The sequence below is a fragment of the Chelonia mydas genome, chromosome 4 (assembly GCF_015237465.2).
Source record: "Chelonia mydas isolate rCheMyd1 chromosome 4, rCheMyd1.pri.v2, whole genome shotgun sequence".
NCBI classification, from domain to species: Eukaryota; Metazoa; Chordata; order Testudines; family Cheloniidae; genus Chelonia; species Chelonia mydas.
The window spans coordinates 141,113,654-141,141,629 of NC_057852.1; the positions used below are offsets into that span (position 1 = coordinate 141,113,654).

At 65.0% G+C, this 27,976-nt stretch overlaps 1 protein-coding gene across 11 annotated transcripts; it reads right to left on the reverse strand.

Annotated features, from left to right (window-relative positions):
- Positions 1-326: 326 nt before the first annotated feature.
- RTKN (rhotekin) lies at positions 327-27,859 on the reverse strand. 11 transcript variants are annotated; one of them, XM_043545041.1, is made up of 14 exons: positions 16,880-16,944; positions 15,842-16,283; positions 8,449-8,648; positions 8,267-8,328; positions 6,686-6,739; positions 6,453-6,570; positions 5,737-5,961; positions 5,566-5,660; positions 5,295-5,401; positions 4,500-4,631; positions 3,824-3,989; positions 2,396-2,500; positions 1,949-2,057; positions 327-1,583 (listed from the first exon to the last, which is right to left on the reverse strand). In XM_043545041.1, exons 2-14 carry the CDS (start codon positions 15,944-15,946, stop codon positions 1,577-1,579), a joined length of 1,485 nt encoding a protein of 494 aa, XP_043400976.1. In that variant the 5' UTR covers positions 15,947-16,283; positions 16,880-16,944; the 3' UTR covers positions 327-1,576. The 11 variants fall into 11 exon arrangements, 10 of the variants coding, with proteins under 10 accessions (XP_043400976.1, XP_037754450.1, XP_043400975.1 ...); XM_037898522.2 differs by lacking the exons at positions 15,842-16,283; positions 16,880-16,944 and adding an exon at positions 27,117-27,859; XM_043545040.1 differs by lacking the exons at positions 15,842-16,283; positions 16,880-16,944 and adding an exon at positions 27,117-27,835 and having other exon boundaries at positions 4,500-4,628.
- Between the last annotated feature and the right edge of the window lie 117 nt (positions 27,860-27,976).

The window sequence follows — 27,976 nt, forward strand, 5'->3', positions numbered from 1 at the left end:
GTTGGCCTCACAGGAAGGAATAGAGGGGGTGTTGGCTGGAGGGTGCTGAGCGGGGGCACCCCACCCCCACCAGCAGAGAGTGGCCCAATCCCACCTGACCTGCTTGGGGGGGAGGGGGCAGGGCTCCCCCATGATGGGGGGCTGAGCTGTGTCCCTCCCCAAGCTAGCTCGACCCATGGGCCACTCTCTAGCTGTGACATCAAAGCCGCCTGCAGGGCCCAAGCTCATGGGGTGGGCGATGGCAGGTGGGCCCAGTGACCAACCTACCCCTGGCAGGGCCGCTCCTGCCCCCTCCCCTATCACCCTTCTCCAAATCAGAGACTGGGAACATTAAATATATTTTAATGCATATTAATGAGGTGGCCGTAGCCTCGGTTCCCTCCCCCAGACAGACAGCCCCATGGGGGGAGACAGGGTTGTGGGGGGAGGGGCTATGCATGCCCCTGCAGGGGAGCTGGTCTGTTTTTGGGGGGCTGCAGCTCCAAGGGGCTGGTTAGAGTAAGTGGGGAAAAGCCCTTAGAGCAGGAATGGGGGATCCTCAGGCCCCTCCCCCTCTGCCCCTGCCCTCCCCTTTAGTGTCACCTGTAGCAAAGAATTTCCAGTTTTTGTCCCAAGCCCCCCCCCGCGTTCAGCCTTTGCTCTGGCGCCAGACTGAGAACAGCTCAGCCCCCCCCACAACGCGGGCACCAGCCCACAGGCTGCCCCGCTTCCTCGGTGCCTGTCTGGGCCGCGGGGACTGGGGGGTGAGCTCAGCACCACTGGGGCAGGCCCGTGGCTCAGGGCTCAGCTCAGCCAGGGGAGCGAGTGGGCCCCGGGCCCCAGGCTGGGGGCTCGGCCGGCTGTTCCTAACAGCCCTCCCCAGCAGATGCCAGGGAGCTCGCAAGGGATGCCCCGGGTGGGTACGAGGGGGCCCTGCTGTGGTATCCCTCCAAGCTAGTCCCCGGGGGGGCCCCTTGGCCCTGCGTGAGCGATGGCCCCTGGGGCACGGGCTCAGGGGGAGGACGGGGTGGAGAGGTGCCGCTGTGCAGGACGGAGAACAGACACTGCGACCCAGCACTCCTGGCTGGAGCAGGGAGGCCGCAGGGCTGGCTGGGCCATGAGGGGGCCCCCTCCCCATCACCTCCAGTCCTGGTCAGGGTGCAAGTGCCAGCTCCGGGCGCCCCCTGCTGCTCAGACCTGGGACTGCAGACAGCTGCGGGGCTCCAGGTTGGGGCGGGTGGGGCAGCGGCCCTGGCGCTCCGACTCGGGGGTGTTGCCACCGCTGCTGGAGGAGCTGGAGTGGGGGGGGCCGGCCAGCGGGCGCAGGGCAGGGGCCTGGCCCTTCCCAGCACGCCCCTTCAGCGTGCTGAGCCTGGCGTCCAGGGAGAGCGTGCGGGGCCGGCCCCAGGCCGGGCGTGAGCGAGCGGGGCCAGGGCTGGGGCTGGCGCTGTCGGAAGTGATGCTGGCGTGGGACGCGCTGAGCAGGGGCCCCTCGAAGAGAGACAGCCATGGGGGGCAGCCCAGGTCCGACCGCAGCTCGAGGGCCGTCACCCGTCGTGCCAGGATGTCCGTCACGGCCTCAATGTCATCCACAGGCTCAATAGCTATGGGGCAAGGAGGTGGGGGTCAGGATAAATGTCTCCCAGAGCCACCAGCTCACAGCTGCCCTGCTTCCCACAGCGCCCCCTGCTGGAGTAGCCAGTGCTCCTTCCCCGCTCCCCCCCACAGCACCCCCTGCTAGGAGAGGCTGGGGCTGCAGTAGCCCAGAGCTCCCCCCCCCACAGACAGCACTCCTGCCCTGCTCCCTAGACTTGACCCTGGGTGGTCACTGCCCCGGGGGGAGGGCGGGGTGTCCCTGAGGCAACAGGCATGGGGGTGCCAGTTTGGTCCTGCAGATAAAGGCCACTTGCTGGGGTCTGGGCCCACCTGTGCCAGGCCAGCTCCATGAGCCCCCCGCCCCGTACGTCACCTGTCGCTGTAATAGGAGGAGAGAAGCGCCCGAATCTCAGCGGAGACGGCGTTATCCTGGAGCAGGAGCCCCTCGCAGGCCGAGGGCGGCACCGCAGGGCCAGGGAGAGCTGGTGCCCGGGGGCAGCCCGGGAGAGGGACAGAGACAGAAGAAGGGAAGGGAGGCAGCGCCAGGAGGGGAGAGAAAGGGGAGTGGTTACAGAAACATACACCCAGGGGTGAGAGTCAGACAGGGGCAGCGAGTGGGGTGGGGGGTCACCCCCACAGCAGCTGGGTTAGCAGAGAGCGGGCAAGGGCCCTGCAGACAGGAAGCCAAGACAGACGGAGAGTGCACAGACCCTGTGCCCAAGCCCCCCCCACAGACTCCCCCGTGCCAGAGACCTCCTGCCTCCCCAATGCTGGGCCCTCCGTGCCCATCCCCAGGACGGGACCCGGGGGGCCCCCTTACCCATCTCGTGGTACAGGGAGCCCTGCTTGGCCAGCAGGGCCGGGGGCTTGCGTGGCGACGGCACCTCGATCTTCATGAGCTCATCGCAGCAGTGCTTCCACTGGGCTGCCGGGAGGGGAGGGGCAGGGTCACTCCACAGCCCCCCAGCACCCGAGGAGTCAGGGCCGGGGGGGGGGGAGGGGGTGCCCTGAAAATGCCAGCGGGGAAGGACAGACGCGCTCTGCCCCCCTGTGGCTGGTTTGTGTATTGACGCCAGCTGCACTTGGTGCCTCGTTCCCCCCTCCCCCAGCTTCTGGGGCAGCCCCCTGGGCGGTGACTCTGGTGCCCTTTACCCACAGACAGACGGGCTGTGGGGCCTGCACCAGGGCACCCGGCTGGCACGGCCGCCCGTCCCAGCTACGGCACGGCCGCCCGTCCCAGCTACGGCACGGCTGCCCGTCCCAGCATCAGCTGTTCGAGGTCAGAGTGCCTGGGGTCCCTGGAAAGCACCGGTCCCAGCCCCACGCTGCCCCAGCCCCACCCGCTCCTCTGGGGGAAGGGCTGCTGTGACGAAGCGGGACTGTTCTTAATGTTCTCTCTGAATACTGTGTGGGTGCCTCAGTTTCCCCTAGGCATTTCTTAAGTATCCAGGTGGTTGGCTAAGGGGGTGGGATTGTTGCAGAGCAGAGGACCAGTGGGAGGGTGTCTGCACAGAGAATGGCCGACACCCTGTCTCCTGGAGACTGATGGCCTGGGCCCCTCCCTGCAAGGTGCCAACTGAAGGGGTTGGAGAACAAAGGGATCAGGTGGCCTCCTCGCCCGGGAAAGAGACAAGGATGGGGCTCTGGCCCCCCAAGACGGACCTGACTGAGGGGTCCTGTTCCTACAAGCTCTGTGTTAGAACATGTTCCTGTCGTCTAATAAACCTCTGTTTTACGGCTGGCTGAGAGTCCCGTCTGACTGCGGAGTTGGGGGGCAGGACCCTCTGGCTTCCCCAGCACTCCGCCGGGGCAGACTCGCTGGCGGGAGCGCAGTGGGGCAGGGGAGGCTGAATGCTCCGAGGTCAGACCCAGGAAGGTGGAAGCCGGGTGAGCTGTTTGCCCTGCAGACAGGCTGCTCAGAGCGAGGAGGCTCCCCAGAGTCCTGCCTGGCTTCGTAGGGAACAGTCCCAGAGAATCGCCCGGGGACCCCATGACAATTGCCCAGGGTCCCCATCCCACTCTGTGTCGGCCTGGCTCTGCCCCCCAGCGGGCCTGGGCTCCTACTGGCTCCTGGGGTCTGGCCCTATTCCCAGGTCCCGAGTGCCCCCCAGCACCCAGCTGTGCCCCCACCCCTGCCCCCCAGCCAGCTCCCCTGACCTCAGCTATGTCCCCGCCAGGCTCCGGCTGTGCTCCCCCCAGCCAGCTGCCCCGCCCATGTCCCCCCAGTCCCTGGCTGTGCCCCACTCACTCAGGTCGTAGAAGTGCTGCCAGAAGGCCTCCATCCAGCGCTGCGTGTCGGCCCGGCTCTCGGCCAGCAGCGTGTGCGTCACCTCCTCCCCCCCATAGCGGTTGGTCACCGACATGCTCTGCAGCTTGTTCCTGGGGTCCTTCTCCGCGGCCCGGATCCGCGTCTCCTGCCACAGCAGAGACCCCTCAGCCCGGAGCCCAGCCCCCTCCTGCCCCGCAGAGACCCCCCAGCCCAGCCCCAGCTCCCTTCCCCGCCTCCCCGGCACAGCCCAGCCCCAGGCTGGAACCTCCCCCCACAAAGACCCCTCTGCCCGGAGCCCAGCCCCAGCCCCAGCCCCCTCCTGACACAGGCCAGCCCCAGGCCCGAAACTCCCCCCTGCCCCCCGACACAGGCCAGCCCCAGCAGCTCCCCCCCGCTGAGCCGAGCCCAGCCGCTGTCCAAGAAGCAGCCCAGGGCAGGAGCCCCCAGTTCCACGGCGCCAGGCCCAGGGAGTGAGCTGGGACCCCGAGGGCAGCACCGTACCCAGCCCCCCAGCCAGGGCACCAGGCTTCGTGGGCAAGGGGTTGGGGTCGGAGACACGGCGATAGGGTGGGAGGTTGAGGAGAGGCTGTAGGGACCAGGCCTGCCCTGATCCGCCCTCAGTGCCCAGGGGCCCTGCTGCCCGCCCCCCGCTCACCTTGTTGATGGCGATGGTAAGCGCCGGCTCCACCGGGGCCTCGGCGTCCTGGGGCCGGCGGTAGCAGAGGAGGTTGGAGCCCCGCAGCACGCAGTACAGCCGCGCCCAGCTCTGCTGCTCGCCCACCTGCTGCTGCAGCCGACACAGGCCAGGCCGGGTTAGGGCAGGGGACGCGCCCCGGGGGCAAACGTGCTCATTTCCACCCCACGCCCAGCCTCACGTGGCAGGGCCCCGCCTGATGGCTCTGGGGAGGGCTGGCTCCCTGCGCCGTCGCTGCCCTGTGCAGGGGTTTAAGCCCCGGGGCTCTGCCGTGGCTGCCATGAGGGGCGGGGGCCAGTAGTTTCTGAGACGTGGAGACCTTCACGCTAGAGACTGGGCTGGCACTGAGACCCGGCAAACTCAGTCCCCCAGGGCCACCAATCCACAGCTGCCAGCCGGGAACGACCTCTGGCCACCTCAGAAGCGCCGAGCTTCTAAGGCACCAGGCGACCCAGCGTGAGCCCCTGCCTGGTGCCGGCTGAGTGCCCAGCCAGGGACACCGGGCTAAGCTGGGAGAAACAGGCGGCCAGGCTGGACTGAAAGATCCAAGTGATGGAAACATCCACCTGGGTCCTGGGTAACATGAGGCTGGAATGGGGAACTCAGAGGGGAGAGACCCCGTGTCCCATTCCCCATCCCTGACCCAGCCTGTCCCCGCCGGGGAGCCAGATCAGGCCCGGCGCCCCCTAGAGGAAAGAGGCCCCGTGTCCCATGCCCTCCCCAGCACAGGCTCTCCACGCTGGGGTGCAAACTTACTTGCAATTTCAAGAAGCCGCACATCATCTGCTGGGCCATGCAGTTGGGCTGGGCAGCCAGACGGCAGCACATGCTGCCATAGAGGGGCAGCCAGAAGGAGCTCTCCTCTGCGGGGGAGAGACGGGGAGTCACCGGGGTTACACGGGGCTCTGTGGGGTGCAGAGGGGGCCAAGCAGCCAGCAGAACGCTCTGCAGGTATCACCAACTCCATGCCCTGCCTCCCTGCTCCTCCCCATCCCTTACCCTGCACCCCCCACCCCTACACTCTTACCATTGCTGGTGATGGCCAAGTCATGGGTGCGGAAGCTGTCCTGAACCTCAGCCAGGGAGAGCGCGGTGTGGGCCAGCAGGTGGTACTTGGGGCCCCTGAATGGGGGGGAGAGAGGGTTAGGGTCCAGCGGGCCCCGGGGCGCACGGCAATGAAAGGGCAACGGGTACTCACACCACGCTGGGGGCCGGCAGCAGGAGGGGGCTGCTCCCCCCATTACTCACGGGGCTCCCCGGGGCCCCGTCCAACGCCGCACGCAGCCGCTTCCCGGAGGAGCGTCCCAGCGAGCTGCTCAGTTTGCTGGCCAGCTTCTTCGGGGTGCTACCGAGCGCAGAGTCCTCCTCCAGCCCCACGCTGTACAGCTCCACCTTCAGCTCGAAGTCCGGGCCTGCCTCCGTGCTGCCGGGGAGACAGCCATCACAGCCCGGCCACTGCCGGGGAGCTCCAGGCCAGGCCACCCCAGCCTCTCCCAGCAGGGGGCGCTGTGGGGAGCGGGGCAGGATTCCTGGCTGGGGGGGGGGGAGCTCCTGGCTGCTCCGGCCTCTCCCAGCAGGGGGCGCTGTGGGGAGCGGGGTAGGATCCCTGGCTGGGGGGGGGGGAGCTCCTGGCTGCTCCGGCCTCTCCCAGCAGGGGGCGCTGTGGGGAGCGGGGTAGGATCCCTGGCTGGGGGGGGGAGCTCCTGGTTACCCAGACCTCTCCCAGCAGGGGGCGCTGTGGGGAGCGGGGCAGGATCCCTGGCTGTGGGGGGGAGCTCCTGGTTACCCAGACCTCTCCCAGCAGGGGGCACTGTAAGATGCAGAGGGGGGTGCTGGCTGTGGGGATCTCTGGGAACATGCCCCCCTGGGGAGGGGTAGCTGCTGCACAGGGAGGCCCTGGGGCCAGTTACTCACAAGAGGACCCCGTTTTCGAAGCAGATGTCGGTGAGCGTCCGGTCCACCAGCACCATCTCGGTGTCATAGATCTCCACGCCGAGCTGCAGCAGGCAGAACACGGCACAGCGGTGCAGGTCTGGGCAGGAGGGAACCGGCCAGCATCAGAGAGAACCCCACCCCCTGCCGAGCCCTCCGCCAGGGCCCGGCCCCTCCACCTCCACAGTACCCCCAGCCCCACCCCTCACACTCACCTCCCTTGTTTTTGAAATACTCCGTGTCCTTCCACATCAAGGGGATCCGGAGATCTGGGGAGGGAGGAGAGATGGGTACAGCGGGGCTGGACTGGGAAAGCAACGAACCACCGCACTGCCAGACAGCTGGGGACGGCAACCAATGTGGGGGGGGGGGGGGGAGAGGCACAGAGTGCGCATGGGGTGGGCGCTGGGGGGCACAGGGCAGGTCTGAATCACAATGCAGAGTCGCTGGGCCTTTGAGTGACCCCCAAGCCGACCTCGGGGGCAGCTCCCTCCGCCCCTCACTCTCAGCAGCTCCCTCCTCTTTTCCTGTCCTCTGCTGCTTCCCAGACCAAAGCTTAGGGCCAGGAGCACCCTAAATGCCCCCCAGAGATGCTGCCCGCTTGGGAGTCACCTTTCCCGGCTCTCCCAGCCGGGCTCGAACTGACACTGCAACCCGCCGTAGCTGGGTGCCGTAACCCGGGGAGCTCCCGGTCTCCTGGGCAAGCTGGCACCCAAGGTGGGCGAGCTCCCTCGAGCAGGGATGAGCGCACTGAGGGCAGGCAGAGAGCGGGGGCCAGTCTGCAGGGCCGGGCCGCGGCCGCGGGTCAGGAGGGTCCCAGGCCATTGACCCCGCAGCCCCCCACAAAACAGACTGAGCTGTGTTTGTGATGCTCTGGCACCACGTGCAGGGCCCCGAGGAGAGTGCGGCGCCCAGCTAGAGCACCGAGCCTTCGGGGCACGGGACGAGCTGGCCCAGTGGGCACGGCACTGCTCCTCCGCCAGCCCTCGACCCACGGGACCCCTAGGGACACTGCCACTAGCAGAGCCCCTGGGGAGCATGAGCAAGTGGGCAGCCAGCCAGGGGGCGTCCTGGGCCTCGGACCGGGACCGCTGGGCCTTGGCGAGACTGGACCAGGATGCCCTCGCCCCCGGGCTCAGCTGCCGCCTCGAGCTGCAGAGTCCCACAGACCCAGTTGCCCCCATGGCCGCACCGTGGCAGCTCCGGTCCCAGCAGCCCTCGTGCGGGCAGAAAGTGGCTCTGCTCGTGAGCGAGTCTGCGGCCTGGCGGGAGGCATGGGGTGGGGCAGAGCAGAGGTTCCCATGTCCCAGGCCAGACCCCTAACTGCCAGACTACTGTGTGCCCCCCCCCAAACCAGAACCCCTCCCCCTGCAAAGCAGCCTGCAAAGCAGCGGTCCTGCCCCCGGCCCCCGCTAGGGGCCTAGCGCTTCACCCACAAGCCACCCCTCTGCAGGCTGAGGGCTCGACCCTCAGTGGGGCTCCCCTTGCGAGCCCCCCGTGGCCCGGATTCTCGGGGGAAGGCAGGGGAGGGTGCGCCCGGTGTTGGGGCTGCTCCCCGGGGCAGGGCCCTGCGCTGGGCCTGCCCTGCCCAGACTCACCGCAAGAGGATTCCTGCTCTCAGCCGATGTCCCAACTCGGGGCTCCCAGGGCAGCTGCGGGGCCCTGGGCACCGGCTCCGGGAGCTGGCACCTCCCCAGCATTGGTACTAATCACTCTCTGAGGAAGTTTGGTCTCTTTTCCTTGCAGACCTGCTGCCCCCGCCCCCCAGCCGTGGGGCACAGACCCACTCCCCTTACCTGACACGCAGACCTTTCCCCTGCAGGGTAAGCGATCGTCCATGGGGCCAGCGTCCGAGGGGCTGCAGGGGAAGCACAGAGCTGTGACCAGCATCCGGTGCCACGTGGCTGCCCCACTCCCGCATCCCAGCACCCCCCAGCCCCCGTCCCCAGGTCCCTCTGCCCGCTCACGGGCTCCTCACCGCCGGGCCGTCCGCTGCGCGACCTGCGCCTCTTTCATGCGCTGCAGCTCGGACATGTAGGCCATGATGCGGCTGTTGCAGACCAGGAGGCTCTTGGTTGCCTCCAGGGCCTGCTCCCGCTGCGTGCAGGCTGCCAGCAGCTTGCAGGTGCCTTCGCGCATCCGGAGCTCATGGTCAATCTTCTTCTGGATGTCAGTGTCCTGGGGAGACGGGAGGGGTCAGTGGGGCTGGAGGCACCAGGGGAGGGGAGATGGGGCCACTGAGGCTGGGGGTAATGGGGGGGCAGGGCCAATGGGGCTGGTGACACCAAGGGAGGTGGGGTGGGGGCCAGTGGAGCGGGGCCAGAGCTAATGGGGTCAGTGGGCACTGGGGGTTGGGGTCAGGGGGGCTGTAGGCACCGGGAGTTTGGGGCATGAGTGGGCAAGCGAGGGGTAAGGCAGCTGTGTACACCATGGAGAGGGAGAGGGGGAGGGGGAGGGGTTGGGGAGTAAACATGCAGAGCTGGACCATGCAGCACCTGGGGGCCAGGCCCACAAAGGATCGGGAGGATTCTAGGGGTGCCTGGGGCTGAATCCCAGAACCCCGCAGCTGGGGAGGCATCCCCCATGGGAGGGGCTGGGACACCCAGCCCTGGGGTTGGGGAGCTGCAAGCCCCGAGGGGTACGGATCACCCCTCAGATGGGCCGGGACGGAGCCAGGCCCTGCTGTCGGGTGTGCGGGGAGCTTGGGGGAGACGTCAGCCAACGGGGCCCCATGGCAGAGCAGCACAACCTGCCCAGCACAGACACAGCGGCGGGGCATGGCTGGCACAACGGGGCTCCTTGGGGGACTCAGGGGGCCACAGACCCTGCCCACACAGGGACAGCCTGTACAGTGCCCCCTTGCCCCCACAAGGAGTTGAGCGACAGGCCCAGCCCCAGGCCACCCGGGCACACAACAGGACCCCGGCTGCCAGCTCAGGGGAACCACCCAGGGAGCCAGCATGGGGCACCCGTCACAGGGGCAGGGGTGGGGAGGGCACAGCGGGTCTGGAGCTGCAGCCATGTCAGAGCGAGGGGGGAGTCCACACCCAGGCTCCAGGGCAGGGCCCTGGGGTCAGGAAGGAACCCACCCCTTCTCCCAGGCAGCAGCTAAACTCCCATTGGAGATCCCAGCCGTGGCAGGGCCGGGGCAGAGAGCGGAGGCAGGGATCCCAGGGAAGGCAGCCTGAAGGCGGCCACAGGGAGGGGCAGGGCCCAGCGTCCCAGGGCAGAGCTGGCAGGTCCCAGGGGGGAGCCACAGGCTCTGGGAACCAGCACAAGGGCTGGGAGGCGAGAGGAGGCTCTGGGAAGCAGCCCCAGGAGCCGCCTTGGCTAACCCAGAGCAGGGGGTGGCCTGGGCCCCCTCCCAGCAGGAGGGCGGCGTGGAAGCCCCAACACAAAGACAGGGCCGGGCTGGGGGCAACGCTGGGACTTGTTACCTGGGAGGGGTCTGGCCTCGGTGCCATGGCAGAGCTGGTCTCAGCAGCAGACGGAGCCTTGTGCTCACCCAGTCTGACCCTGCAGACAGCCCAGGCCTGAGACCTGCCCCCAGTCACCCCACAACAGAGCGCTCAGGAAATCAGCCAGTCTGGCTCGGGGAATGAGAATCCCCCAGGGGCTACGGGTCCGAGGGCTCATTGCTCACACCACTGCAAATGGCCCCCTTCTTGCCAGGCTGGCTACAACTCCCAGCCATTGCGGCGTGTCCGACCCTTCTCGGCTGGACGGAGCCGCCCACGCAGGTACCTACAGCCGGGGATCGAGGCAGCCCCAAGCCTGCTCTCTGTGACGCCAACTCGACTGATCTGCCAGAGTCTCTCGCTGTCGGGCAGGTTTCGAACCCTTCGGTCATTCCCGTGGCTCTTCTCTGACCCCTCCCCAATTTATCAACCCCCATCCTGAACGGTGGGCGCCAGGCCTGGGAGCAGGATCCCAGCAGCGGTGGCATCATGGCCGGACACCGGGGGGGGGGCGCCATGGGACATGGGGGGCCCATTGGTCCCATCACGGGGGGGAAACTAGGAGGGCCCACTGGGCCAATGTCCCTGCACATGCCCCGCCCAGCCCCCATACGTGGCAATGGGGGAGCCACCTGCACAGCCCCCATGGCCCTACATTCTGCAGCCCTACGTCCGTAGGTGGGGCCTGGGAGACGCCCAATTTCCCCTGGAAGCAACATGGCCCAGACCTTGCCCTGTGCCAGCAGGCGACCAGACCCTGCCCACACCTGCAGTCTCGCGGGATGGGACAGGACCCGACCCAGGGAGGCGCGTGCGACCGACCCAGTGCCCCGCCGAGACACAGCGCCCCCTCCCCCCACTCGCCCCGAGTCCACCAGGTCCTGGGCACCCCAGCGCCAAGCTCTAGTGGTGGTGGAAAACACAGCAGGCCGCAGGCCCCCACCCCCGCCAAAGCCTGCCCCCAACAGCAGAGTTGGGGGGGAGCAATTTCCTTCTTCACAAATCCTGTGCTGCCATCCGGAAATAAGCACTGGCTGCTAAGCCACTATTCATCGGCCCCCGTTCCTCAGTCCCCTGCCAGCCCCCGGCACAGGTGGGAAATGCAGCAACCCAGGGCCGGAGAAAGAATTGGGGCCAGAGGTCCCATCTGTCTCTCCCCATTTCCTAAGTCAATGAGAAGAGGGTCGGGGTGGGGGGAGCCTGTACGGCTGGAAGCAAGTCTAGACACTCCCCAGTTCCAGGTCACTGAGCACTCCCCACCCCGTGACCCAGCACCCCACAGCAGCCCCAGTCCCAACAGGGTAACACCAGCTGCCCCGAGTCCCCAGAGCACCCACCCAGAATAGCACCGACCCCCCCCAGCGTGCCCCATAAGCGAGGCCTGCAGAGAAAGGCTGCACAATCGCCCCCCCAGAGGGTGAGCTGCCCTGATGAGAAACCAGCCCAGACACACCCAAGCTGCCTCATTCACCTCCCCAGGGTGTTCACTCTGCACCCGTGGGAACACTTCTAGTATCACCCCCTTCAGTGACTGCCCTGCTGATCACGCCCAGCTCCCCTGGGGGCCATGGGCCGCCAGGTGCTCTCACACTTTTTGCTGGGGGGATGAGAAATTCAAGCTCCTAGATTTAATGTCCCCCCCATCTCTGTCGAAGAGGGGAGGAGAAAATCAGCCCCACCCCAGAGCCCTGTCTGCCCCTGGACACGGTGCCTACCTTGGAGCCGTGGGGGGGCTGCACCTTGGCACGAGCCTCCTCCCTGCTACACAGAGCAGGGCTGCAACCCCCCCAGGGCAACGCTGCCCCCTCAGCTCCCGCTGGGCAAGAGACTCACGTCCACCTGCCTCAGCCGAAGGGTCGGGGCAGGGCACAGGCCCGTGAAACACACGTGCCATCACCCCGCAGCGCTCCAGGCACCGAGCCCCCACTTCCAGCAGCAGTGCGCCAGACGCTGGGAGAAAGGAACCCAACCGGCCAGCAGGCAAGACAGGCCTCCTCCCCGCCCGCGGGCACCGCCCTGCTGCAAGGCGTGCCAACTCTCACCACACGCCAGGGCGGGCCCAAGGAGGCGCCTGCTCCAGCCCTGCCCGGGGCCCAGCCCCGCCCCGCCCGGTGCCCAACCTCCAGCCAGGGGTGATTCCCAGACTGCCAGGGATGGGCACAGGCTGAGCAGACCCCTGGAGGAGATGCAGGGACGGCCCCACGCCAGGAACAGCCCCTGGGATCCAGCCCCAGCCAGTGCAGATCTGCTCCCCACTCCTGAGGCGCTGAGCCCTCCATGCTGGGGCAGGCGCAGGGCCTGGCAGACGCTCTTTCAGGCCTGCAGCATGGCTGGGGGTGGAGTGGCATCCCCCCGCCCCCTGGAGCCTGTAGATGCGTTTGTGCCCGTGTCCCCCTGGCCTTGCCCCATCTCCTCGCCAACCCGGTCTGGCTCTCCCATCCCTCTGCATCACCCCCCAGCCTGCCTCTCTGGGTCTCGCCTGCCCCCCAAGCCCACCAGCCCAGCTCCCTCCCTGCAGCGTCTCAGCGGGCACCCCCAGGTCTCCCTGGCACTCACTTTGCCGATCCTGCAGCTGTCCATGCTGGGAGCTCTCAGCTGCCTGCGGGCTCCCCCTCCTAGCCGCGTGCCCCCCGCATGCCAGCGCCCTGGCCCATCGCCCCCAGCCTGTGCACGGCTCCGGGGCCCGGCGAGCTCTGCAGCGCTGGCCTGGCGGCTGACGAAGGGCCAGGGAGAGCTGAGCAGTGCGATGCCAAGCTCCCTGCAGAGCCGGCGCTGGGCGCAGGGGAGGGAGGGGGCCGGGGAGCCAGCAGGGGAAGGGGGATCGGCAGGAGCTGTTTCCCGGCAGCTCCAAGGCTGAGCCGGCAGCTCCAGCAATTCACACCGTGGAGAGCGCGGAGGAAACGGTGACATCACCAGCTGGCTATAAATAGCGGGGGGGGGGGGAACAGCTGCACTGGCGAGGGGGATGGACAGCTGCCTCCTTTCCCAGGTGGGGGGGGCACAGCTGCAGCAACCAGGGTGAAGCCAAGAGGGGGCAGCAGCTGCCTCCCACCCCCAGCTCAGGAGCATGGTGGGGAAAGTGAGGCAGGAGGCACTCCCCACCCCCACCCTGGTCACAGGGAGCACCCACCCACCCGCCCCCCCGATGGGCTTGCCTTGGAGGTGGGGCCCCAAGCCAAACACAGGGTGTCTGGGGGAACGGTTCCCCCACTCCCCGAGAAGCAGGGCAGGGCAGGCAGGACAGTCTGGCCTTGCTCTGGGAGGGATGGCCAGGTGACGGTGTGGGGAGGGGTACTGGAGGACAGGGTGGGGGCGGGTCTCCCCCAGCTATGTGGGGCATGGCCTCTTGTGGGGCCAGAGCAGGTCCCCACCACTTGGTGCTGGCTAAGCCAGTTGTGTTTGGTCTCCTGCTGCCTGGGGCCTTGAGGTGATTAACAGCCGATTTGCTAATAGGATTGCTTGGTAAATCCGTGGGGGGGCAGGGGCGGGGGAGGGGCGGAGCTGGACAGACTCTGGGTTTCCCCCCTAGCCAGAGTCTCACCAATTCCACCCCTGCCCCAGCAAGACAGCTCAGCAGAGGGTGCTCTCCCCCTGCAGGGCTGGATGGTCACGGGTTCAAATCCTCCCCTGGCTGGATCCTGGCTCCGAAACGACCCCCGCCCCAGCCCTGGGGCAGGACACAGACACCAAAGTGCAGGCCTGGAGAGAGTGCCCAGCCAAGGGCACCCAGGGGCTCCCCGAAGGCAGAGACACGGGAGGGAACACAGCCCCTGGCGGCTGGCCAAGGCGGGGCTCCCTACTCCACACCCCTGTCCCGGGGATCCCCAGCGACCCGGGAAGGGAAGAGCAGCGTGGATGGAGCGCCAAGGACGGGTGAGGGGACGCTCTAGCGTCGCCCCAGGAGGGACTGCAGGTGGACAGAGCCGGGAGGCACAAGAGCAGGGCAGGATCTCCGACACCCGAGATCCCTGCGGCGCTGGGAGGAGCAGCGTGGCACAGCTGCGGGGTGTGAATGGGGGACGAGGAGAGGAGAGGGGGGCTGGGTGTCAAGGGGGCTGGGGAAGCAAAGGATAATGGGAGGGGTCTAGGATTAGGGGGCTCTGGCTCACAGGAAGCATTACACTAATCTGCTGCACTGGGGAGGGGGAGACCCAGCCCCGGGGAGGGGGAGCAGCACCTGGCCGGGAGCGACTCAGCCCTGGGCGCCGGGAGACGCCTTTGGGGGCAGGGGCACTTGGTGCTGCCTGGGGCCGTGCGCCCCCTGCAGGCAGAGTGGGGGCCCAGCTCCTTGCCCTGCAGCGGGGACTCCCCCAGGCACACAGCTCCTGAGTGCGCCCCGCTCACGTCCGCTCCCTCCACTGAGCCCCCACTGCCGAGGAGCTGCTCGGCCCCCTCGCCCCACTCTCCTGGATCCCCGGGCACCCCACTGGCTCACACACGCCCACGGCGGCCGCCCCCTTCGCAGTCACAGGAGCAGACAGCGCCTGATTAAAAGCAGCTTGGAGCACCAGCAGCCAGGACCCCCTCCCCCAGCCCGCAAGGGGAGAGAGCGGAGTCCCCACAGCCGCCAGCCCCTGGCTGCCAATGTCCCCCACCCAGCAATGGGCACAGAGGGGAAAGGACGAGGCCCCAGTGACAGTGAGTCATGGCAGAGCTGGAAAATGAACCCCTGAGTCCTGGCTGCCGGCACCTCCTCCCAACCAGACCCCACTCCTCTCCCAGAGCCAGGGCCAGAACCCAGGAGTCCTGGCTCCCAGCACCTCCCCCACTGCTCCAACCTACCAGACCCCACTCCCCTCCCAGAGCCAGGGCCAGAAAATGGTCCCAGGGGCTGGGTTTGCCCTGAGAGCAGGAAGCTGGTGAGCAAAGCCTGCTGCAGCAGCTTCCTGGCAGTTTGGAGGGCGAGGGCCAGGCCCCGGCCTGCCAGCATGCTCTGTGCCGCTGCCCAGCTAAGGGATGCCCGGACACAACCCGGGTGCCATCCCCCATGGCTCTGTGCTCTCCCCGGGGCTAGAGTACTAAGGGCCAGGGGCGGCCCTGCGGAGACTACAGCTCCCGCCAGCACCAACCAGGCCAAGCAGCCGGCAGGAAAACGGGGTCTCCCCATGGGAGCAGACGCATTTGGGCGCATGCTCTGCCCAGGGGCACACACTGCCAGCCTGGTCTTTGCAGTCAGAGTCTGGTCCTGGCCCTTGCACCGGACCCCCTCCAAGGTGCCATCTGCACACGAGCCCCTCACACCGGCACTGACCTGCATCCCTGCCAGGCTGCCCCACGGAGCCAGGCTGCACGCGCTGCCCCATGGATCCTGATACACGCAGGAGTCCGCACAGCACCCTGGAACCATGCCAGCCTACTCCACCCCAGCCAGGATCACACACATTCCTGAGCTCACCGCCCACAGGGAGATGCATGCTGCAGGCTGACTGGGTGGTGGGAGTCCAGGGTGTCAGAACCCAGGAGTCCGGGCTCCCAGACCAGTGTTAATCACCTCACTGGGATCCCTCAGCACAACCGTTCTGCTCCAGCATGCCAGCCCGAGGCACCTGCTGCCTGCAGCCACGGGATGCAGGACGCTGCCCCCAGCAAAACTACCACCAGCCAAGTGCTCCAGGCATTTCAACATCCCAGCAGCCCCTTCCATGCCCGACAGCCCCGGCTCTGCCCTCACCCGTCCCTGCAATAAGACCCAGCATGGGCTGGAGCTCAGCAAAGCCAGGTTGGCTCCCTGGACCCCTGCCAGGGTAACCATGTGGTCTTGGCACCGACAGGCCACAGGGCTCCCAGGACGGGCACCCTCCCTGGTGCTCCCCACGCCCTGCCATGGCGAGTGCCAGGGTGAGATGCAGGAGCTGCCCCCGGCGCAGGCTGGGCACTGCAGGACGCCTGGCAGGGGCACCACGGGAGCTGTACCTGCAGGCTGAGCGCTATCTGCCGGATGTACAACATGTTGAGGTCCTCCAGGATCCGAAGCCTGTCCTGCATCTCTGCAAACCTGTCCCTCGCCGTCGTGTCCATGGACCCGCTACAGCCCCGGCCCGGCCCAGTCACTGGCAGCCCCAGTGCCCCTGTACAGGCGCCTGCTCGCCAGGGCACAGCCAATGCCCATGTCCACCCCGCAGTCCCCGCTCTCCCCCGCCTGGAGGGTCAGGTGCAAGGTGCCTGCGAGCAGCGCCCCGAGCTCTGCCCCGCTCTGGCCGAGCAGCACAGGACAGGGCTCCCCGATCTCACCCAGAGCCCTGGTGCAGCCTCTCCAGGGCAGGAGGGTACGTGGGGCGGGCTCGCTGCCTCCTCGCGTTCCCCCTGCCCCCAGCTGTCTCCGTCAGCGGATTCCAGCCACCAGCCACGGGCCCAGCTGTGAAGAGAAAAGGCCCATTCATCCCAGCCCCAGTAATGCGCATTTTCCTCCCACAGAACAAGCAGCCAGTGTGCAGGGGCCAGGGCAGAGCCCCCCACTCACGGACCAGTGCCAGAGGGGGGGCAGGGCAGAGCCCCCCACTTGCAGCCCAGTGCCGGGGAGGGCAGGGCAGGGCAGTGCCCACCCCTTCAGCCCAGTGCCAGGGCTCAGGGCAGCGGCCCCCACTCGCAGTTCAGTGCCGGGGGGACAGGACTCAGGGCAGACCCCCTGCTCGCAGACCAGTGCCTCCCACTTCCAGCCCAGTGCCGGAGGGGATCAGGGCTCAGGGCAGACCCCCCGCTCGCAGACCAGTGCCTCCCACTTGCAGCCCAATGCCGGGGGGGACAGAACTCGGGGCAGCGCCCCCACTTGCAGCCCAGTGCCGGGGGGGGGGGCAGGGCTCAGGGCAGCGCCCCCACTCGCAGCCCTGCACACAGGTCAGGGCTCGGCCGACAGCACCGCGCACCGTGCCCCACTCGGGGGAGAGAGCGCTGCCCCCCGGCTGGGCGATGCCCCCTCGCGCTAGCGGCCCCCCGCACAACCCGCCCCGTTACCTTCGCCTCCTCCAGGCGCCGGTTCCCCGTTGCCCGCGCCCCGGCCGGGCGGCCCCAGCCCGGCTCCCTCCCCGCCCAGCCCCCGCCCGGCTCGGGTTACAGGGGCGGCCCCTCCGCGCCGGGCTGCGGGGCCGGGCCAGAGCCCGCCGGCTCCAGCCATTGGCTGCCCCTCACCCGGGCCTCTGGCCCGGCCTCGCTGGGGGGAGCCCCGGGGTCCGCGCTCAGCCTGGCTCGCGGGAGGGCCCCACCTGGCGAGGGGGCGGCCGGAGCCCACGGGGATGGGCAGGGCGCGGCTGGGCGCCCGGTTCCCCCTGCACGTGGAGGGGCCTGAGCCGCCCGGGCCCTGCAGGGGGCTCCCGGCCCGGCCCGGGGCTCCCCCTTCTGGTGCAGGGCGGCCCTAGCAGGGGCTCGCCCAGAGCCACGCGGCCACTTCGTGGCAGAGCGGAGGGGGGAGCCCGGGGGAGCCGCCTGCGCCCGGCAGGGAGACGCCCTGGCCTGCGGGGCCCCGGGCTGGGAGCGGGGGCAGGGCCTCTGCTGGATCTGTGCCCAGCACACACGACGGAGCAGCAGCCCACGGCGCCCACAGCCGCGGAAACTGGGGGTGCAGGGGGTGCTGCAGCACCCTGGGGGCCCCAGCTGCCGGCCCCGCTCCCAGCCTCAGGTCGGGGGCGGGGGGGCTGGGTTTCAGCCCCCCCACTGTTAAAAATTTTCCAGCTCCCCTGGTGCTGTCTGGCCCATGCCTGGCCCTGGCACACCCCCTCCAGCAGCCTCCATGCCCAGCCTTCGCCAGGGGGCTGCGTACCCAGCCCAGTCCTGGGGTAGCACAGAGGGGCCAGGCAGGGAAGCCACTGAACCCAGGACCGGCGAGACAGGGAGATAGGGCCCATCCTACCACCTGAACACAAGGCCCAGCCCGCATGCTGTCGCTTCCCCGTGCAGGACTGATGGATCCAGATGGGAAACGGCCCCCCCGTCAGTGCCCAGGCACAACCCCCCCACCCTCCCCAATACGACACGGTGTCCAGACAGCCCCAACCCCCCGACAGCGCTCAGCACCCAGAAGGCGCCCGTGCCCCAAGGTGATGCCCGGAGCCCAGATGGTCCCCCTTCCCCAAGAGGGCACTCGGCGCCCAGATAGCTCCCAACGCCACCCGAATAACGCTTGGCACCCAGACAGTGCCCCTATGCCCCAGAAAATGCTCAGCGCCCAGTCACCCCCCCCATCCCGAGATGACGCTCAGCGCCCAGCCTGCCCTCTCTCCTCCTAAAACACTTGGTGCCCACACACGGCACCTCCCCGCCAGGCATGTTCAGCGCTCACACAGGGCTGAATGTTTGGCACCCAGCCCCCCCCCCAAACACTCAGGGGCGGCCAGCTCTAGCCAGGCTCCAAGTGGGACAGGTCTTGTTGGACCTAAGCCCCTCCCCCTGCCCAAATTGCCCCCAGAGCCAGCGCAGTTGTCAGAGACTCGGTGCAACAGGCTCCCAGCTGCGTCTGGTGCCACCCGCTGGGGGCAGCTGCAGGTTCCAAGCACTCCGAGGGCACCCCCGTGGCACGGCCCAGAGCCACTGGGCAGGGGGAGGGGATGGTGCTTCCCAGGGACCAGCAGGGATGTGAGAGCTCCTGACGGGCAGGAACGGTCTTGCCAGGCCACTCCACCTTGCCTGGGCTTCGTGCCAGCCCACAGGCCCCCATCCTCCCCCTCTAGGCACCAAGGAGGCAGATGCTGCTCCAGGCGGGTCTGTGAACGAGAGCCCCAGCCAGACCAGGTTCCTGGCACCCCAGAGCGAGCACGCCCGGCCCTGAGCAGCCTGCCAGGAGACCCCACAGCACTGAGCAGGTGGCATCAGGCATCCCCAGCCCATTGGCACTGCACACGGCTCTGGGGACACAACAGGGCACGTAGCCCCCCTCCATGCCACTGTCCGGCTGCCTTAAAATCCACTGTGGCCAACCACCCATGAGAAGGAGGCCCTTGAGGAATTCCACCAGGATTTCAACAATTTCCACCCCACCATCAACCTCAGCCTGGACCAGTTCACATAAGAGGTCCACTTCCTGGACACTACAGTACTAATAAGCGATGGTCACATAAACACCACCCTATACCGGAAACCTACTGACCGCTATACTTACCTACATGCTTCCAGCTTTCACCCTGACCACACCACACGATCCATCGTCTACAGCCAAGCTCTGCGATACAACCGCATTTGCTCCAACCCCTCAGACAGAGACAAACACCTACAAGATCTCTATCAAGCGTTCTTACAATGTATGATCACTGCAGAGCCCTAGAGGGCAGGTGTGTGCAGGGGTCTGGACACAGAGAATGGCCGACACCCTGTTTCCTGGCGACTGATGGCCTGGGCCCTTCCCCCCTGCAAGGTGAGAGCTAAAGGGCTGGAGAACAAAGGAATCCAGTGACCTCCTGGCCCGGGAAAGGGACAAAGCCCAGAGGAGGGGGGGGCTGGAGGGAGTTTCAGTTTGGGGCTGGCTGGAGACATGGAGTGAAGGGCAGACGTGGTTGTCTGGCTCACTGCCCCCCGAAATGGACCCAACTGAGGGGTCCGGTTCTCTGCACCTGCAAGCTCTGTGTTAGACCATGTTCCTGTCGCCTAATAAACCTCTGTTTTACTGGCTGGCTGAGAGTCCTGCGGAAAAGGACCTAGGGGTTACAGTGGACGAGAAGCTGGATATGAGTCAGCCGTGTGCCCTTGTTGCCAAGAAGGCCAATGGCATTTTGGGATGTATAAGTAGGGGCATTGCCAGCAGATCGAGGGACGTGATCGTTCCCCTCTATTCGACATTGGTGAGGCCTCATCTGGAGTACTGTGTCCAGTTTTGGGCCCCACACTACAAGAAGGATGTGGAAAAATTGGAGAGAGTCCAGCGGAGGGCAACAAAAATGATTAGGGGTCTGGAACACATGACTTATGAGGAGAGGCTGAGGGAACTGGGATTGTTTAGTCTGCAGAAGAGAAGAATGAGGGGGGATTTGATAGCTGCTTTCAACTACCTGAAAGGGGGTTCCAAAGAGGATGGTTCTAGACTATTCTCAGTGGTAGAAGATGACAGAACAAGGAGTAATGGTCTCAAGTTGCAGTGGGGGAGGTTTAGGTTGGATATTAGGAAAAACTTTTTCACTAGGAGGGTGGTGAAACACTGGAATGCGTTACCTAGGGCAGTGGTAGAATCTCCTTCCTTAGATTTAAGTCAGGCTTGACAAAGCCCTGGCTGGGATGATTTAATTGGGGATTGGTCCTGCTTTGAGCAGGGGGTTGGATTAGATGACCTCCTGAGGTCCCTTCCAACCCTGAGATTCTAGGATTCTACAGTGCCACAAGGACTCCTCATTGTTTCTAGAAATTAAAAGGTACAGCGCCAAAAGTGAAATCCCTCCAAGCTGCATGGAAACTTTTTAAAGACAGTATAATACAGGCTCAACTTAAATGTATATCGCAAATTAAAAAACACAGTAAGAGAACCAAAAAAGTGCCACCGTGGCTAAACAACAAAGTAAAAGAAGCAATGAGAAGTAAAAAGGCATCCTTTAAAAAGTGGAAGTTAAATCCTAGTGAGGAAAATAGAAAGGAGCATAAACTCTGGCAAATGAAATGTAAAAATATAATTAGGAAGGCCAAAAAAGAATTTGAAGAACAGCTAGCCAAAGACTCAGAAAGTAATAGCAAAAAAAATTTTAAGTACCTCAGAAGCAGGAAGCCTGCTAAACAACCCATGGGGCCACTGGATGATCGAGATGCTAAAGGAGCACTCAAAGACAATAAAGCCATTGTGGAGAACCTAAATGAATTCTTTGCCTCGGTCTTCATGGCTGAGGATGTGAGGGAGATTCCCAAACCTGAGCCATTCTTTTTAGGTGACAAATCTGAGGAACTGTCCCAGATTGAGGTGTCATTAGAGGAGGGTCTGGAACAAATTGATAAACTAAACAATAATAAGTCACCAGGACCAGATGGTATCACCCAAGAGTTCTGAAGGAACTCAAATGAGAAATTGCAGGGCTACTAACTGCCATCTGTAACCTATCATCGAAATCAGTTTCTGTACCAAATGACTGGAGGAGAGCTAATGTGACACCAATTTTTAAAAAGGTGATTCCAGCAATTACAGGCCAGTACGCCTGACTTCAGTACCTGGCAACCTGGTTGAAACTATAGTAAAAAACAAAACTGTCAGACACAGATGAATATAATTTGTTGGGGAAGAGTCAACATGGTTTTTTGTAAAGGGAAATCATGCCTCACCAATCTACTAGAATTCTTTGCGGGGGTCAACAAGCATGTGGACAAGGGGGATCCAGTGGATACAGTGTACTTAGATTTTCAGAAAGCCTTTGACAAGGTCCCTCACAAAAGGCTCTTAAGCAAAGTAAGCTGTCATGGGATAAGAGGGATAGTCCTCTTACGGATTGGTAACAGGTTAAAAGATAGGAAACAATGGGTAGGAATAAATGGTCAGTTTTCAGAATGGAGAGAGGTAAATAGTGGTGTCCCCTAGGGGTCCTGCACTGGGACCAGTCCTATTCAACATATTCATAAACGATCTGGAAAAAGGGGTAAACAGTGAGGTGGCAAAATATGCAGATGATACAAAACTACTCAAGATAGTTAAGTCCCAGGCAGACTGTGAAGAGCTACAAAAGGATCTCTCAGAACTGGGTGACTGGGCAACAAAATGGCAGATGAAATTCAATGTTGATACATGCAAAGTAATGCACATTGGAAAACATAAGCCCACTATAAACATAAAATGATGGGGTCCAAATTAGCTGTTACCACTCAAGAAAGATCTTAGAGTCATTGTGGGGAGTTCTCTGAAAACATCCACTCAATGTGCACCGGCCGTCAAAAAGTGAACAGAATGTTGGGAATCATTAGGAAAGGGATAGATAATAAGACAGAAAATATCATGTTGCCTCTGTATAAATCTATGGTGCCCACACGTCTTGAATATTGTGTGCAGATGTGGTCGCCCCATCTCAAAAAAGATATATTGGAATTGGAAAAGGTTCAGAAAAGGGCAACAAAAATTATTAGGGGTATGGAACGATTAGAGGAGAGATTAATAAGACTTGGACTTTTCAGCTTGGAAAAGCAACGGCTAAGGGGAGATATGATTGAGGTCTATAAAATCATGACTGGGGTGGAGAAAGTAAATAAGGAAGTGTTGTTTACTACTTCTCATAACACAAGAACTAGGGGTCACCAAATGAAATTAATAGGCAGAATCTTTAAAACACACAAAAGGAAGTATTTTTTCACACAACCCACAGTCAACCTGTGGAACTCCTTGCCAGAGGATGTTGTAAAGGCCAAGGGTATAACAGGGGTCAAAAAAGAACTAGATAAGTTCATGGAGGATAGGTCCATCAATAGCTATTAGCCAGGATGGGCAGGAATGGCGTCCATAGCCTCTGTCTGCCAGAAGCTGGGAATGGGCGACAGGGGATGGATCACTCGATGATTCCCTGTTCTGTTCATTCCCTCTGGGGCACCTGGCCCTGGCCACTGTCGAAAGACAGGACTCTGGGCTAGATGGACCTTTGGTCTGACCCAGTCTGGCCGTTCTTAGGTTCTTATGAGGGGGACCTGATTTAGTGTTATCCCCAAAACACAATTCATCCGACTGACCGTGGACATTTAACGAGTCTCTCAATGGGGTGGGCTGAGCAGGAGTGTTGGGCTGGGCTGTTTTCTGGTTTGTGGAACTAATATGAGTGTTTTTAGGTGGTGGGTGCAGGGCCAAGGCGGGCCCCTGGTGCTGGGGGCAGGCCAGGGTTGGCTGGCGAGGAACAAGGCCAGGGTAGTGCCGTCAGCATGGGATTGCTGGGGTCAGGTGAGAGAGAGGCTGCGGCTCGCTGGGGGGCGGGGGGGCATTAGCCTTCAGAAGTGTCAGTCCCAGCCTTGCCCTAGGCAGCACAGCCGGAATTCCCAGCTCCAGGAGAGAACAGGGCCTTTGTTCCACCTGCTGCCAGGTACAGCTCCCCTGGGAGAGGAGCAGGCTGGAGAAGGAGCTGGAGTTAACCCTTTCCATGCACAGGGCTGGGCGTGGTGCTAGACTGCCTGGGGACCCTCCAGCGTGAAGGGGAGAACCTGGAACCCAGCACCATTCCCTGGGGGTGCAGCAAGTCCTTTGTGACCCAGGTGTCTCTCTGCTTCCGCCCCACCGCCCGACCCCGGGAGGGGAGCAGGGGATGGGCAGGTGACTCAGGCCTGATCTACACTAGGAAATTAGGTCGGTTTAATTCCATCACTGAGGGGTGGGGAAATCCCCAAGCAGTGTAATTCAGCCAAACCGAGTCCCCGGGTGGCCAGTCCTGGGTGATGGAAGAACTCGGCCGTGGAGCCGGCTGCCGCCTCCTGGGAGGTGGATTAACTGCACCCACGGGAGAGCCCCTCCTTCCCCACGGAGCAGGCAGGGCCACACTGAGACGCTGCAGCATCCTAAAGGTGGACCAGGCCTCGGTGCCCCGCGTGCCGGCAGACGGCTTCTCCCATCCCAGACCACACACAGGGTTGGGGAGACTCCTGGGCTGAGGAGTGTGCCCTGTAAGCAGCCTCAGCCTCCCCCCACAGAGACCAACACCCAGCCCGGCTTGGCCACCCATGCACCCGCCTCAAGGTGAGGCTGCAGAGGCAGGCAGCCCCAGCAGCAGCCCCCCGGCACGTGGGGAGCAGCAGCAGTCAGACGCTAGGTGCCCACGGCCCAGCTGGGAGCTAGAGGAGCCTGCGGAGGCCCGTGGTCGGGGACCCACGGGCACTTCCTGGGGCACATACTTTTGCTAATAGGGATGGGAAGTGGGGGGGAGCAGAGGGCTCTGCCGATGACCCTGCACCCCCCTGGCCCCACGGGGCTGGCCGACACTCAGAGGGAACGAGGATGCTCTGCAGCCGGGCACAGGGTGGGCACGGACTCCTCACCTGTGGGGCCACAAGCAGCACTGGAAGACTCACCAGGGATGCAGGGCAGGAACCCAGGCTGGGGCATTGCCATAGTCTCCCTGCAGCCCTTTCCCTCCCCAGAGCCTGCCAGCTGGGGGCGGATTTCCCAGCATGACCCAGCATGACTCGCAGGCAGGACTCAGCTCTGAGCCACCCATGGGCCCTCCAGCCACAACCAGTCCAGGCATGGCTTCCCCAGGAGCTGTGCTGGGTGGGGCATGCGCCCATGGGATTGGTTTCCACCAGTCTGATTCGCTCAGCAAGCCCCATGCCCCAGGGGGTGGTGCCCTGTGCTGCCATGCGGGGAGCTGGGGTGGAGGGTGCAGAGCCAGACCTGGGCCCCCCACTGGGGCCCAGGTTTCAGTCCTAGATCTCGCCCCTGCGGCTGGGGATGCTGGGCCCAGCACCGTGACGCTTGCAGCTTGCTCTGCGCTCCCTGAGTCTGCAGCGGCTGAGTGCCCCTGTGTGACACCAACAGGCCAGGAACCCCACCAGCCAGAGCCCACCCCCAGGGGCCCCCTAAGAACCCTGCCCCCAGAGTCACTGACCAGGCCTGGCAGAGAGGGGTTGGGTTTGAAATCCCACATGTCCCAGAAAGAGATGGGAGGCCTGGCCCAGCTCAGCCTGGCTCCAGCAGAGAGAAGTGGCTTGCCCAGGGTCACACAGCCAGGCAACGGAAGGGCCAGGAGGAGAACCCAGGAGTCCTGACTCCCAGTCCCACCCTCTCCTTGTTATAGGACTATAACAGGGTTTAAAAGAGAACTGGATAAATTCATGGAGGTTAAGTCCATTAATGGCTATGAGCCAGGATGGGTAAGGAAGGGTGTCCCTGGCCTCTGTTTGTCAGAGGGTGGCGATGGATGGCAGGAGAGAGATCACTAGGTCATGACCTGTTCGGTTCACTCCCTCTGGGGCACCTGGCCCTGGCCACTGGCAGCAGACAGGACACTGGGCTGGATGGACCCTTGGTCTGACCCAGGCTGGCCGCTCGGACGTTCTCCCTCCTAGCACCCCTCAAACGGCCGCTCGGCTTCACCTCTCACCGTCTCAGAAGGGGCACCGGCAGCACCCCGCCCCGCAGGAGGCAGAGCGCTGTGCCTGGGGAGCAGCTGGGGGGCAGCCACCTCCCCCCAGCTGCCAACAGGGGGCACTGCCACCACGGCAGCACAGCCGACCCCCAGCGGGGACCCCACACGGCAAGCCAGTGACACCCCTCGCCGGGGGGCCAGCCCCCTGCCAGTCCCCGGCTGGCTTGTTGCCCAGTTACAGCAAGTTAAATGGCCTCGAAGTCAGCAAGAAACCCAGTTTTCCGGTCCCATGGCCAGCGGCCACCGGGGCATGGTCTCAGCAGGGTCTGGCTTGGCCAGCGGGTGGGTGGGGCCCTGGAGGGGACGCGGGGTGGGGGCTCTGGAGGGGGCGCTCTGCTCTCCCCTCCCCGTCAGCGCTGACCCCAATGCTCCAGCGAGGCGCTGCAGGGTGGGGGGTCAGCAGGGGGAGCACCTCAGTCCCTCCACGCGCGGCAGGGTGCGAGGCCACTCGCTCAGACTGGAGAGGGTGGACGAGGGGCTCCTGGGCCGGATGGAAAGAGGAGGGTCAGGTGGGGGGGAATCTATCCCCCCACTTTAAGCGGTGCTCTGCAGACCCAGCTGACCCCAGCAACCCAGACTGTGGGGCAGGCATGGGGAGCTCCGTAGGGGGCGCTCTCCCCTGGCAGTGCTGACCCCAATGCTCAGCGCTGCACTAGGGGGCTGTGGGGCAGGGACAGGGGGCTCTCTAGGGGGCGCTCTCCCCTGGCAGTGCTGACCCCAATGCTCAGCGCTGCACTAGGGGGCTGTGGGGCAGGGACAAGGGGCTGTCTAGGGGGCGCTCTCCCCTGGCAGTGCTGACCCCAATGCTCAGCGCTGCACTAGGGGGCTGTGGGGCAGGGACAGGGGGCTCTCTAGGGGGCGCTCTCCCCTGGCAGTGCTGACCCCAATGCTCAGCGCTGCACTAGGGGGCTGTGGGGCAGGGACAGGGGGCTCTCTAGGGGGCGCTCTCCCCTGGCAGTGCTGACCCCAATGCTCAGCGCTGCACTAGGGGGCTGTGGGGCAGGGACAGGGGGCTCTCTAGGGGGCGCTCTCCCCTGGCAGTGCTGACCCCAATGCTCAGCGCTGCACTAGGGAGCTGTGGGGCAGGGACAGGGGCTCTCTAGGGGGCGCTCTCCCCTGGCAGTGCTGACCCCAATGCTCAGCGCTGCACTAGGGGGCTGTGGGGCAGGGACAGGGGGCTCTCTAGGGGGCGCTCTCCCCTGGCAGTGCTGACCCCAATGCTCAGCGCTGCACTAGGGGGCTGTGGGGCAGGGACAGGGGGCTCTCTAGGGGGCGCTCTCCCCTGGCAGTGCTGACCCCAATGCTCAGCGCTGCACTAGGGGGCTGTGGGGCAGGGACAGGGGGCTCTCTAGGGGGCGCTCTCCCCTGGCAGTGCTGACCCCAATGCTCAGCGCTGCACTAGGGAGCTGTGCGGCAGGGACAGGGGCTCTCTAGGGGGCGCTCTCCCCTGGCAGTGCTGACCCCAATGCTCAGCGCTGCACTAGGGGGCTGTGGGGCAGGGACAGGGGGCTCTCTAGGGGGCGCTCTCCCCTGGCAGTGCTGACCCCAATGCTCAGCGCTGCACTAGGGGGCTGTGGGGCAGGGACGGGGGGCTCTCTAGGGGGCGCTCTCCCCTGGCAGTGCTGACCCCAATGCTCAGCGCTGCACTAGGGGGCTGTGGGGCAGGGACAGGGGGCTCTCTAGGGGGCGCTCTCCCCTGGCAGTGCTGACCCCAATGCTCAGCGCTGCACTAGGGAGCTGTGGGGCAGGGACAGGGGCTCTCTAGGGGGCGCTCTCCCCTGGCAGTGCTGACCCCAATGCTCAGCGCTGCACTAGGGGGCTGTGGGGCAGGGACAGGGGGCTCTCTAGGGGGCGCTCTCCCCTGGCAGTGCTGACCCCAATGCTCAGCGCTGCACTAGGGGGCTGTGGGGCCACAACAACGTCTGTTTGGGGAGCCCCAAAAGCCCAGGGAGGGTCCCTCAAACTTCCCGGCCCCAGAGCTGCCCAGGCCGGCAGGGGCAGCCCCCGGGCCGGAGCGTGGCGCCGACGCAGGTGAGAGCGGAGACCGGGGGAGGAGGCGGCGGAGACGGGCGAGGCGCAGGGAGAAGCGGGGGACTCCGGCGCCCCCCGGGTGTTGGAGGCAGCGCGGGTTCGGGGCTGGCGGGGGCTTGCGGCGGTGCATGGCGGGCGGGGGCGATTCCTACCTGGGGGGTGTCCCCGAGGAGGCTGAGCCTGAAGCGGCCCCTCCGGATCTCCATCTCCAGGGCTGAGCCCCGCGCCACGGTCACTCGGCTCCGGTGGTTCCGGCAGAACATCCTGGCGCAGCCGGGACCGGCCCGGTCCAAATCTCTGGGGGATCGGAGCCGCCGCGGTCTGGGTTGCAACCCAGAGCGGGTGGGCGGACGGGGAGCCTGCGGTCCCGGTTCCGATCGTGCTACCCCGGCCCGGTCCCCACTGGTTCGGTTCCGAGCTCACTGCCCCGGCCCGGACCTGCGCGCTCAGTCCCAGGTCCACTCCCGATTCCCAAGGGAAAGTTCACTCTCGGCTCAAAACTTCGAGTCAAACTCCTCCCCTCCGCCCCCGGGCGGCACCTGGCGGGGGCGGGCAGCGCTGCAGCCCCGAACCGAACCGAACCGGGCGGCACCTGGCGGGGGCGGGCAGCGCTGCAGCCCCGCACACGTGGATATCAAGGAGCAGGCTGCTTTGCTAAAGAACCATCCAGGGCCTTCCCAGGCGGGCACAGAGAGAATCATGAAGCCAGCTGGTGTGGGCTGGCCCGGGGTGCTGGTTCCCTAGGGTGGGGATCTCTGGACCTGAATCCCCTGGGGCGGGCCGAGGCTGGCTGCCACGCTGGGGAAGGGCCTTGCGGAGCTAGGCGGCATCAGGCACCGGGAGCCCCTGCAGAGAGTTGGCACTGCCAGGCCTGCGGAGGGGACAATGGGACAGTGAGACGGCACATGGGAGCGTGTGGGAAGGAGCACGGGGGGGAAAGGGGGGTGAGTGTGTCATCGTGAGGGGGACGTATGTGTGTGGGTGTGCCAGGGTATCTGTGTGTGTGCCCATG